General features: G+C 44.0%; 2 protein-coding genes across 2 annotated transcripts; both read right to left on the reverse strand.

Moving 5' to 3' along the window:
• Nucleotides 1–1,416: 1,416 nt before the first annotated feature.
• Nucleotides 1,417–3,691, reverse strand: mcl1b (MCL1 apoptosis regulator, BCL2 family member b). Its single transcript, XM_030072402.1, has 3 exons — nucleotides 3,080–3,691; nucleotides 2,543–2,793; nucleotides 1,417–2,371 (listed from the first exon to the last, which is right to left on the reverse strand). The coding sequence occupies exons 1-3, from the start codon at nucleotides 3,549–3,551 to the stop codon at nucleotides 2,255–2,257; spliced, it is 840 nt and encodes a 279-aa protein (XP_029928262.1). The 5' UTR covers nucleotides 3,552–3,691; the 3' UTR covers nucleotides 1,417–2,254.
• Nucleotides 3,692–4,922: 1,231 nt separating this feature from the next.
• ensab (endosulfine alpha b) lies at nucleotides 4,923–12,880 on the reverse strand. The gene is made up of 3 exons (XM_030072056.1): nucleotides 12,685–12,880; nucleotides 9,982–10,104; nucleotides 4,923–8,332 (listed from the first exon to the last, which is right to left on the reverse strand). Exons 1-3 carry the CDS (start codon nucleotides 12,739–12,741, stop codon nucleotides 8,162–8,164), a joined length of 351 nt encoding a protein of 116 aa, XP_029927916.1. The 5' UTR covers nucleotides 12,742–12,880; the 3' UTR covers nucleotides 4,923–8,161.
• Nucleotides 12,881–13,246: the final 366 nt, after the last annotated feature.

A 13,246-nucleotide genomic window follows, 5' to 3' on the forward strand; every position in this document is an offset into this window, starting at 1 on the left:
CTGTTTGGCCAAGTGAGGCGCACAATATCTTCACTGTGCCTTATTTACAAAACTGAAAGCATGAACTTTAGTCTTCTTGATCACAGCTGAACAGAGGTAGAGTGCACCCAGACTCACAAACACATCTTCAATAGATCAGAAATTAGAAGTTACACCTGTTGCTTCTTTCTTTCTTTTTTTTTTTTTTTTTTTGTTTTAAATCGATCTACCTCAAGAAAAGCAACAAAAACATCTCTATTTTCTGCTGGCACATAAAATACCCAAGGCGGCACACTGAATGGGACGGATGGGAAGTGTCTCTGTCTTGATTCCTCTTTCCAACATGTTAGGGGAGCTCCTAATCTGTGGGATGACTGCAGGGTCTGACCTTTGTGTACATTATCAGTGTGACACATGTATGCAAAAGGTGCCTGTGTGGTATTTCCTCCTTGTTCACCCCTGAGTCCGTCTCCACCCTAAATCAGTGACTTAATGACCTTGTGTGAGAAGACACTGGGCTTCTCTGCCCGCCAGTTCTCATTTGCATACACAAACTAATTGCCATTAAAAAAGTCATATTGTGTGCTGTCTGCAAAGCCCTGGTGTGTGAGGTCTGAATATTACCAGTAATTTTCCACTGTGTCTCATCTAAACCCACGAGTAGGTGTTTTTACTCCAACCAAATATGATTTCTTTAACCCTGTGCTTGCAGATAATCCTGGCTCTCTTACAGCTGCATGATCTGCAACGAGAAAACCTTCCACAAAAGATGAAATATAGAGGATGAAGATGGGTTAGGCTAGTTTTGACCCTGCAACAGCACTGAGATAACAATACGAGCCACCTTTGACTGTCATTTGCGCATGCATCTCTTAAAACATAAGTACTTTACTAGGAACGTAGACGGTGTTTGGTTAACTTGGAAACTTTGGCCACTGTAATCCTGTAGAGAGAAAGTTTAGAGTTTTTCTACCCTAACTGTTGTCATTTGAAAGCATCTAAAATCAGGAAGTAGACAATGATGTGTTATGCAACCTTTAATGTTGTGAACTGGTTGTCACCCCAGTTTCACAACTCAGCTCAGAAATACTCTGTGGTGTTGTGCACCAGCTCTTGCAGAGATGTGACCTGCTGTGAGTGCAACTTGCTGCAACGCCATGTCTGCAGCTCGAGCGTGCACTGCTGACTGTGACACTGTAGATAAAGTCGTCGCTGCCGCAGCCCCATCAGATTTCTAGGAAATAGCAGCCTCGGCTCTCTTTGGAGGTGTGGTGTGAATAAACATCAGGGACCTACTTAGCAGTGCAAACTCATTTTGGGGCAGGGGTGAATCATTTTCAGCACATTGAAACAGTGTGGTGGCATAACTTTTGCTTTGTATACCCCCCCTCCCCACTCCTAACACAAGGACAGTAGCAAAAGGTCAGACCAGGGGAATAATGTTGTTCGATCTTTATTCAAACAAACTTAAAATGTACATGGGTTTAGCTTAAACCTGGGTAATTGTCAACAGAGGCCTTCTTTGTGATGTGAGCACTGAGATATGGTGCTGTTGTTCCATCACACCCAATCTGCACCAGAGCCAAGGTTGCCATTCCTCACTGCAGAGTCATTCTCCCCCAGAACGCTCTAGCCTTCAAGGCTAGATCTGTCCTGAGCTTGCTCTTCTTTTATAGTGCAGATCTGAACTTAAACATTTCCCTAACCAGGAAGTTGAGCCACATTCATGCAAATCCGCCCCCTCCTCCCTGCAGTACTTTGAGTGTCCATAAAAAAAAAGAGTAATATCCACTTTTTGACTCTATGGAAATGGGCTTCATGTCTGTGTGGCATGGAAATGCAGCCTCTCCTTCCTGCTTTGGTATGGGACCCAAATCAGGGCTAGCATCTTAGTACACCATCAAAATCAGAACCTTGCAACATTACAGGAAAAAACTGTTAACAGCACAGGAACTTATAACCAATGAATTTGCATAGAAATGCTGTTATTTATTATTAGAAAAATACTTTTGAAAATTAAATAAAGGTACAGGTGGCAAATGGATGAGAAATATTTATCCTATAGGAAGTTCAAAGCCCGGAGAGATTCATTCTTCAGGGAGAGGAAAAAAATTCTCAAAAATCACCGTGTTTTCTGTTACCACCAGCCCTTATTTCCATGCTGTGATAGTCCAAAGCATGCTTGGAGAAAGCATGAAGCAGGGAGGTCTCTGTCAGTGAAAGAGTCCTATTCTCCCCCCCAAACAAAGTTGACGTCTTTGAGTGTCCAACAAATTCACCTGATCAGCAGGGCCAGCGTTGCCCCGATGCCAGCAAATCCAGCAAAGGCCATGAGTGTGTTCCTCACCGTGGATTCTGGGTCTGCTACTCGAAAGAACTCCACAAAACCATCCTGATGACAAAACGGTAGGAAAAACACTGTCAAAAGATGGAAGCCAGAGGGCCAGGCACAACAGCAACAAAATGAGGTCACTGGACAGTAGCCTCTGTTGCACAATGGACAAGTTATGTAACAGGCACAGTTTGTTCCCAAAAACATCCTGGCATATTAGTCATAACTTACCCATGAATTGTTCCTGATCAGCCACTCCCGTTGATCCGACAGCAGGTATGTAGAGATTTCTCGGCTCACTGAGCTCACGCAGTGATCCCTGCCTTTTTCCCGTAGGTGCTGACACACAACGGCCCCGAAGGCCACCAGGCTGGCGATGCGCCCCCAGTTGGTGGTTCCGTCCCCGAAGAGGCTCTTGGCCACGGACGTGACGAAACTCATGTCGTCTCCCCTCTCGTCCAGCGCGACTTTCCTCACCATACCTGAAAAAAAAAAAAAAAATGAATCTGAGTCAAAAACTTGCCCTAAAGGCTATTTGTGCAGTTAAAAATAATCCACCAAAAATGCTGTTTATGTAACTTTTGCATTAATCATTTGCATTATAATTATTAACAACAGTTTGAAATAATGGAGTCTGCTGTTGGTGGTTAAGTCAGCCATGTGGCGGCTGCACGGCTTGGGAAGCGCCAGTTCTCTCTCTCTCTGTGTGTGTCTCTGTCTCTCTCTCTCTCTCACACACACACACACACACTCACACTTGTTACCTACCATTGTAAGCGTATCGGTGTTTCTCAAGAACATCCTCCACGACTCTTTTCATGGTTTCTAGTGCCTTGTCCTCCCTCCACCGCGGCCTGGAAAGCCCACTATAGTCTCTTAAGAAAGTCTCCACCAGATGCCTTGTGTCATTGTCCACCACCGCCTCCCCCGCCGGGCTGCCGGACACGTCGGCCTCGCTGTCCGACTGCAGCTCCGGCGTGCACGGCAAAGACCCGTCGTCGTTGTCGGTGCTATCGTCCCGGCTGTTTTTCGCTGTAAACCCGTTAACTCCTAGGTTTTTCGGCCGCTTCGGCGTGTCGCTGGAGACGGCATTCCCGTTTTCCAGGGTGGAGGCCATTGCTATCTGAGGGGAGGAATCTCCAGAGCCGTAGTACATTTGTCCCTCGACGACTCCATTTTGAGGAAAAATAAAACAACTTCCAATTGCTCCAATGGTTGCCCGCTTCGAAACGATGTTCATCTTGGTACTTCCCGTGTACACTAAGCCTTAAACTTAAAAAATAACCAAAATAAGAGGTGTATTACTAGCATATATCAAACAAAAAAAAAGCTAGCTTTCCTCTACGTTAGTGGTTCCTCCATTGCGGGCAGCAATGCAAACGGAAGTGGAGACACAGACTTCTTAAGTGTAAAGTGGGCGGGGCGACGCTACGTGCGTACGTGCGTGTGCTGCGTGCGTCAGCGGACAAAGCGTTCCCATTTGTACCCGCTGCCGATCCTGGGTTTTTAAATGAAAATAATAAAATAAAAACAAACACAACATTAAAAACAACAACGAGAGGGCAGACGTGGCTCTGAGAGGAAGGAAAAAGACTTATTTTCTTTCAAACCAAATAGCAGCGCCATCTCTGTTTATCTTGGGTGTGTGGGTTCTCTTTTTTTTTTTTTTTTTTAGTATTATTCCATTACATCAAAGATATAAATACACCTCTGTGGTATTTCCGGAAACATGCAAAACCAACTCAATATGATAATAGTCTTAATGATAGTAACAACAACAACAGCAGCAACAACAATAACAGTAATAATAACACTCTGTTATAAATGTTATATATATATATATGTTATATATAACAATAATATTACCGATATAATAGGAAATCTATATTTTCACATTCCTAAACTTGTTTTGAGTTTTATATTCCCAAACTATTAAGCAGAACATAGTGTGATGGAACAAGTAAATAAATGAGTAAAGAAATACATGTAATACAGATAAAACTGTTTCATGTTGTGTCACTGAACCTCTGACGTTTATCCTCTTGATAAAAATCTAGGCTACAGAGAACACTCTGATCTGACTCCTGGCGATTCTAGACTAATCTAGCAAAAAGTAGCACTGGCTGTAATGATAATCGGGGAAAAATGATCTATTTACAGCAATGGTTGAGAGAGAGGGCAGACAGGCTCTGGCAGACAGAGCCACCCACCTCAGCACCATATGGCAGGGCTTGTGCCAACACTGCAGTCAGGAAAAGCCAAAGTGCTGATTGCTGGCTCAGTTCTCAAAGGTTTAAGAGCAGCACAATGTCTGAGAGTCACTTTAACACTCTGACTCCATGGATCTTCCCTAAATATCAGCAAAAGTTCTCAGTTTTTCTTTGTTTTGAATTTTGGGGTAACAATAATTTACTTACCACAATGTGGGGGCAGAGGAGCCTGAAAATGGGACTTTGCTGCCCCCTAGTGGTCAGAAGACGGCTGTGCTCCGTGTCTGATCTCAGCTTTGCATCAGCCACGAGATTTAAGATTAATGTGAAGTTGTCCATATACATTAAAAATACAATGCAACAGAGGTCTGACACTGGAAAAAAAAAACTTGGACAGGAAGTATTATTAATGTAAAAGTTTATTTCAAATACTGACAAAAATCCTCTCACCTACTCCCACACAACTGAGACATTCCAAGTACTCCTGTACTTTCTGAAGTCTTAAAATCATTCCTGTGTTCTCCAGTCATCCTCTTTATCATGTTAACACCCCCTTTTTTCTTGGAAGCAAGGGTGCCTCTGATATCCCTGCAGTTATCTTGGGCCAGGATGAAATATAGTAATAATGCAATAATAAGAGAACACATGAAAAAACAAAAATGAAAAAAAGAAAAAAAAAATCATCATTTACTTGCAAAACAACAAGAAAACAGATAAGGTAAAAGCAGCACAAAGTACTTCAGAGCACACAGCCTGTCATTTCTTTATACATTCTGGCACATGTTTTATTGTAGCTGAAAGAGAGACACCCTGTGTGTTGGTATTTAAACAAACCCTGCTCCCCGCAAAGCCAAACGTTAAGAGGCATTCAAGAACTCCTGTCCACTGTGGTTTCCAAAAAAAAAAAAAAAAAATTAAAAAAAAAAAAAAAGCTCTATCCTATTCAATCATTTCTTAAAAAAACATGTTTACCCTTTAAAGCTTAAGATTGTAGGCTTTTGCACACAATCAGATGTTCAGTGACATGTTTTTTTTTTTTTTTTTTTTTGTTATTCAAGGTGACACGAGGAGTTTTGGTCACTTCTTTCCAACTTGCGGCCAGAGCAGCAGCTGGGTCAAATTCAACAGTGCAACTTCAAAATTCAAGAGTTCAAATTTCCGTTCAGATTCACCAAAATGTCTTAAATTGATGCGACCTCTCCGCAAGAGCCAGGACTCTGGGTCAGACACTCAGGGAGGAAGAGGAGGAGTCAGATTGGTAGAATCATTAGAGGACAGGTGTTCTTTACAGGGCATCATCTCAAAAGATTTGTCATCAACTGAATCAGCAGCATTTACACTTATAATATCCATATGATACAGATTCACAGAGCCTCTGCAGTACATGTAGATAGAGCAGAAGTAGTGTTCTTTTTTTTTTTTTTAACTGAGAGGAGAGAGGAACCACTGAATCAGAGAAATAGTTCAGGCCATGTTAAGAGTGAAAAAGCTTGTGAGGAAAAAAAAACAAAAACAAAACAAAACAAATCCCCTTCCCTGTTAAAGTCTATTTACAATGTCTGGAACAGAGAAAAGCAGCACATTCATACACCATAACAAGCACACTTACAGGTCACTTGTCCTTCACCCACTGCAATTTGACACATTTCAAAGTCTCGATGATAAAAACATGTGAGGTTGAGAATGTGATGGTGCATGCACCCTATCGTCTAGCCTAATGTGGTGGAGTGTGCGTTTGTGATCGTTCCCTGAAGCAGTTTTACACACGGAGGCTGATACTCGGTGGTCGCCGGCGTCTTGTTCGATCGGTTCAAACCAGACCGCGCACATTCAAAGTTAAGTTTGCACGTTGGCCGATCACACCCCTGACCTCGTTTTAGAGGTTGAGCCACGTTAACAGGTGGGACTTGAGCAGAGAGCACGCGCTTACACCCCCCTCCTCCCTCTCTCCGCTTCGTGCTATAAAATCTCTTGCACAGTGTTCGCCAAATGTTGAAGTGAGCGCATCCTGCAAGCATGCAGTGCCCCACTTTAAACCTGCGCCGACGCTCTTAGGAGGCGGGCTGACACCTGTGGTTATCAGGTTGCCTGCTGTTTACCCCATGACACACTGAGATCAAAGATTAGCCTGCTGAGCACATCACCCTGTTCAGCAGGGCACTGTGACGGCCTCCGTTCGATTAGAAGAGGACTTAAGTATCAGTGAAGAATCCAGTTAGTGTATTTTAGGGAACTCTCTGGTTGTTCTGTTACTAGAAGTAGTGTTTCACAACATGATCAACCACTGATGGGGCAATAGCACGTTCTGTTAACAGTTAAACAGGAAAAAAAAAACAGTCTTAAAAGACATAAGAAATAAACATTTTTTGAATATTATTTACAGAAGCATTACAGTCTATGCAGGGTATGTGAATCCCCCTACAAATCTTTTAGGCTTGTAGTAAACACACGTCTTGATGCAACTCAACAGCCACCAAACTAAGATTTAACACGGACGTTGGCATGGTTCCCAGCCTTTAAAAATGATACAGGGATATATTGAGCTGGCTCTTGCCCTGGGCTGTGAACAGGAGCGTGTGTGCATGGATTGTCAGGACAGCAAAAAGGGAAAAGGAGGGAAGGAAGTGGGACAGTGGACATTCCAGGGCTCTGTGTGGCTGTTTTGAAACCTCCTGTCACTCAGTAGAAGCCCACTCCCTTCAAAAAGTTTTTTTTTTTTTGTATTTTTTTTTTTTTTTACATGTTACAATCATGCAGCATATTTAGAGAAAGAGCGAGAGCAAAGGGAGTCAAGAATTAAAGCGATGTGAGCAGATAGAGAGAGAAAAAAAGTGCAGTTTCAGATCCCCTTCGGCTGAGCTGCAGCAGACAACCTCAGGATTTGTTCGACGAAAGATGACAGACGGACGAGATAAAGGAAACCTCCATTCATTTTCCCCGTTTACCTAATATAGTTTTAGCTTAAGAACCCTTTACGTTAGGCAGCCGCCCCTCAGAGATTTTGGTATGCAAGCAGTTATTCACAAACATCTGCCCCGACATCCCTCCCAAACCAGCCCCCGGCATGGATGGGGAACATGAACGTCAATGAACATGGTGCGATCATGGTTCCTAACTCCCTTACACGCACACACTCACGCGCACACACACACACACATCATCATCATCATTTTGGTGTCATTCAGAATGCAAAGAAAACATACTATACAGAATACAAAGTGCATTAACTCACCCCCATCCAACCCCCTTTGCCCGATGACACACATCTACTGTGACGCATCTTGGAACACCGAAAACCAAGACATTAAGGGAGGCGGTAGAGCAGAGTGTGCAGAGAGGGATGAGGGGGCAGAGCCGAGTGTGGTGAAGAGGCGGGGAAGGTCGCAGCCACGGGTGCTGCCGAAACCTCCACCGCTCCCACCCAAACCCACCCATATACAAGCAAATGGAGTTAAAATTATACAACTCTGCCCGATATGTTAAAGCCAAGTGGTGCCTGGGGGATGAAACAAGGGGCGGGGTGGGGGAGGGGGACGGGTGAAGGCGGACACCTTGAGAGGATATGGGTGAGAAGGGACATTTACTGAGAGCCCCAGGGGGTCAGGTGGTGTGGGTAGGGGTGTTGCCGGAGTGATGGAGGCTAGCCGGCTAGCTTGCTGGTCACCAGTGAGGACTTCCTCTGAGGCAGGTCCTGTGGCGTGGGAATGTGGTCGCCGGTCACCAGGTTCTTGTCGGGCCCCGCCACGGGAAGCTGCTTGTTCTTCATCTTGGCCTTGGCCATGTTGTAGTCGCCCGAGTCGAAGTACTTTTGCTGTGTGAGGATAGATAGATAGATACTTTATTCATCCCGAAGGAAATTGACAGTTTTCAGCAGTATCCACAGAGTACAAGATTAAGTAAATCAAAAATAAAGAATAAAAGCTGACACCCGAGATCTAAAGATCTAGGTACCCAATGTGCAAAAAACAATGTGCAAAAAAACCCCAATAAAACCAGTGTGCATCGATGTATACACTGGTTTTATTAGGGTTTTTTTGGAGAGAGGAGAGACAGGCTCACTGCCTCAGAGTAAGTCACGTCGTACATTTCGGTAGCTGAGAGGAATCAGCACGGGTTCGGTTCACGGCAGGTCAGTGTATTTCCGGATGGTTCACCTTGCCAAGGCAACAGCTGTATGCATTAACGGATGTCAGTGTGTGTCAGCATAAGACTTTGCTTATGTGGGCAAAGGCTGAATTAAATCTCAACTCTACACGACCCAAATGAACTGAAGTATCGGAATCTGTGTGACATTATTTTCAGAGCGATTCAGCTTTGTTTTTTACATGGTCCTTTGTCAACAATTTGACGGAATAATCAAGTTAAGAAGCAGTGGTTGGTGCTGATTCAGTCAAATACAACACCCTAAAGGAAAAAGCCTCTGTGACACACTTAATCTTTAATTAATCTGTGATGTTCAGTGCATTTCAGGAGTTCTGCTTTTCATTTTTTTTTTTTTTTTTGGTGAACTTGTAGGCTGCCTTGTCTACTTGTCCAAGTTTCCTCTTTCCTCCTATTGCCTCTCAGCAATATGAGGGGTGGGGGTGCGATGGTGAAACAGCTGAAACAGAGTGAAACTGGAGCGAGAACAATACCACTGTGTGGATCACCTGACTTTTCAAAACGCCATAGAAGAGTTCATTGTATTTCACAAGCTGCATGGCTGCACTGCATTATGGTCTGAAGCGGCTTATGTCTTTGAAGATACTGGTGCCTCTGCGTCTTCTACAATAAATTTTTCAATTTGTGATTGTTTAATGTTTAAGTAAAATGTTGAGTCCGGAAAGAATATGCTGTTTGATTCTGAAGCAGTAACACCAAAACCTGAACTTTTCTGTGAATTTTTTTTTTTACAATACATGGACATTTGCACTAGAAATATCTCACAGTGATGTTTACCATCATTGTTAGTTCTTTTAACAAAGACTGACATTTTTCTGCAATCAGATTCCATTGTAGCTGTAGTGGAAATATCTCACTGTGATGTAAAGTCATCTACGTTTGGCCAGTTATCTTTAGGATTAAGAAAATTACAACAACAATACTGAGTCAAATAAGCCAAGAAATGTAATATTTAAAAAAAAATAGCTGATAGTGTTTAAATATGTTAGGATTTTGGACTTTAGGGTTGACTTTTCCTTTAAAAAACAATGCACAGGAAGGTTAGGGTTATTGATCACAGTATATGTCTCAACATTGAGCTGAATCACAAACTTGAATATTCTCAGTCTTATGAGTCATAACGAATCAGCAGGCATGGGCTCAGGGTTTTGTTTAAGGATGCTTTGGCAGAAAACAAGACTGCTGTGGGAATGAACCCGGTAACCTTCTGCTTCCAGGATACTTCATAACCGTGAGGAAACCCTGCCTACTCACTGCCCATGTCTCTTAACAAGTTGTGGACAAGCCGAGGTCACCTACCCCCTTCTGTAGTCTCTTCATGAGGAAGTCAGAGCCTCCGGGCTTCTGGCCCAGGCTCGGGTACTTGGCCTTCAGCTTGGCCTCCTCAGCCTTCACCGGGTTTGCATTCTTCTCCTGGGAGTCCTGTGCAGATAAGAATAAAAACAAACACAGACATAAAACAACTCTTCAATTGCAGCAACAGGGGCTGCTTTAAAGTGTCAGTCAATAAATTTGTGAGGGAAAAAGGCACAGCTCCCAGACTTTGAGAAGTTTAAGCACTACTTGAACAGCTGTTCGTGTGACAGCACTAATTTACGGTCGCACTGCAATTCCAAAAACACTGCTGCTACAACAAAAAAAAAAACCACCACAAATTCCTACACTAAAGTCTAGTGTGTGGAGCGCAGGGCGATTTCACTCTTCAAAAACACCAAAATTGCTTTGTGTGAGCTCTTGAAAAGCTCTGCTGTGAAGTGGGCTAAAAACCATGGCAATGAGTTGTGGGAATTGAAGATTCTTCATGATAGTATGAGTCACAGGGTGAATGTTCTTCGACAACAGTTTCTCTTACCGCCTTCATGGCTGCAAGAAAACAACTCGCCCAGAGGACAAGGCTCGGAACTAATAGAGCTGGAGAGAAGATTCAGGTTTATTAAAGTCTACACGCATCATTAATAACCAAGTCCCTCTCGGATAAACATGTTCAAAGATTTTGTGCGCAGGGACTTTGTTTTTGGTTTGGACGTAGGGGCACTAATCTCATGTTAGCATCTGTCAATGCTAGTACAAAGTTTGTGCAAGTCCTTTCAAACAGTTTTACAATTTATTTTTTAACTATGAGTAACAATTGTTCAGTTATGTGGTGTCCTGTGTGATAGTGAGTGTAATACCACATAGACCTGTGGAATCCTGAACCCAAGTATGAACAGAAATCAGTTTGGTGGTAATTGCCTCACAAGCTCTTGATGCCGTTCTCTTCAGCTCATGCACACAAAGCAACTGTGGCGTTTTGCTCCTTCCAAGTGTCATGTTATTGGTGCCATAAACACTCCCTTGCCAGTAAATCTCTTGTTCCCTGATTGTTAATATGAACACTGCTCCCACTGAGGTGATATAACTATATAGCCAATCAATATTAACATGTAAGGCTCTGGAAACAATATTAAGAATAGCATTTCAGAGCTTTTGGAAGATCTTGCCCACGCCTAGGTTAGGTTACAGGAGTCATGTGTACACTGCACACATTCATGTTGCTTCCAGTGAAAAATAGCACTGACTAACACTGGCCAAACTAGTCAGACACCTCTCATTTGAGTGCTTGTCAGGTGAGAAAAGTGAGGCCAATAAACTGTGTTAGCAGGACACATCTTGTTTGTGTGCAGTGCCAATCAAATCATCTGACTGACAAACAATCCCCTGTAAAAAAGTAGGCAGTAACAGTGAACACACTCCAAAGGCCACTTATGCAAGCCTTGCACGTACACCTGGAGCGAGCAGCATATAGTGTAGACCTACTTCCACTATGCAGACAAGATAGGGCACTCAGAATGCAAAGCTTGCTGGAGCAGGGATAAAATGTGACTCAGGACACAGAAGCCGATGAACAGATTCCCACAGGAGGAGGGGGGACGAGAGGCTCTGAGTGTGCTGATTCACTTGGGCCCATGAAGAGAAATTTATGTGCTGCTATATTAGGCCCCATGCAGGGAAAATGCAGAACACTGTGGTAACTTTGCACTCCCTGCAGGTAGGTACATTTATCCAAAACAGTTATTTTCATTAATCAGGCAAGCAATGTCTCTTATTTCAAAACAGATTTCTGTCCAAGTCACTCAATCTAGAAAGTGTTCATTTTGAAAGTCAAATGCAATCTTACCCCCTGAACAATTCACACCACCCGTTCCACTCAGTGCAACTTCATCTCTTTGACTACGCATACACAAACATTAAAAGTTGATGCACATTGAACAACAGGTTTCTCGACAACAGCACCTGAACTGTTACCTCTCAAGCAACTGCAGCCAGTGATCACAACCTCTTTGCAAAAGCCCGACAAAATGGAGCAACATAAGACGGCGGAAACAACAAAAACAACAGCAGGCAAAGAGTAATCACAGGATGCACAGCATGGCCTGGTCGAAACTGATGCCACTGGCTTCTGTTGCAGGTGGTAAATGATGCACAGGGCTGCTGCTGTTGTTGTGACTGAGTGGAAATGCGGAAGCACTGGCCCTCTGCAGTTGTTGATAGCACCGAGACACACTCATCTTAAAACCACATAGCGTCTGCAGGTTTTCGTTGCAACTACAGCCTACGCCAGGTGCACCAGCAGGCACCCTCTCTCTCCCCCCACCCCACCTTGGCTGAGCAGTAAAAACACCTGGTATGGTGTTTAGCTGTAACAAAAACCTGCAGAGTGTGGGCCCTGCAAGGCACATGGCTTCAGACCCCTGGGAGAGACCAATGACGCCCGAGCTGCTGTGCACTGGCGAGCCAATGACACCAGCCACGGCGAGAGGGACACAGCCGAGCAGCAAGATGCGCTACACGGCTGAAGTTTAGAGCCATGACAGATGTCTCCTGAGTGACTCGGGTGGCTTATGAACGCCTTGTTAATAACTGCAAACACTCCACTTGTGGCTAGCTGCTGTGGTTAGCCACTTCTAGTTAGCATGCTCAGCAGCTAGCCAACAACATCAAGCCAAGACACAAGAAACCCACCTGTTTTTCGTCCTCGTAGTCCATCTGAGTGTCCGAGTCGAGGTTTTCTGACGACATTGTAAGAGTGTGGCGTGGACACAACCGGAAAACTCAAATGTGCGAACGGGCGAAGGTGCCGTTGTTGGTCTCTGTGCTAAAAACGAATCCCCCCCTTTTTCTGAACACGACTGCTCCTCAACAAAAAATGGCGAAACGATTTGTGACATCACCGCTAGGGATTTCCCATTTGTGATTGTCATATACAGTAACCAATAGAAGCGCAGGAACCCGTTCCATAGCGCTCCGGCACAGCCAATGAAATGCCGTCCAAGGCGCAGCAGCGGTGATTGACAGGCTGCGGTCCAATGATGTTGCGATGAGGAGAGAGAGGGCGGCTATGCGGGGGCCGCACTGCATCAACACAAAACCATTTGAGCGACACAAAAGAGATATACCCAGTTTTTACGATAATAAATAAAACACACGCAGCAGGGTCCGCTGATCCAGGAACACAGTGATGTTGGTTTACTGTGTGGATCAACATCCCTTTTTATGATATTTTTCTTTGTAGGAGGGTCAAACC

The sequence above is a fragment of the Myripristis murdjan genome, chromosome 16 (genome assembly GCF_902150065.1).
Source record: "Myripristis murdjan chromosome 16, fMyrMur1.1, whole genome shotgun sequence".
NCBI lineage: Eukaryota > Metazoa > Chordata > Actinopteri > Holocentriformes > Holocentridae > Myripristis > Myripristis murdjan.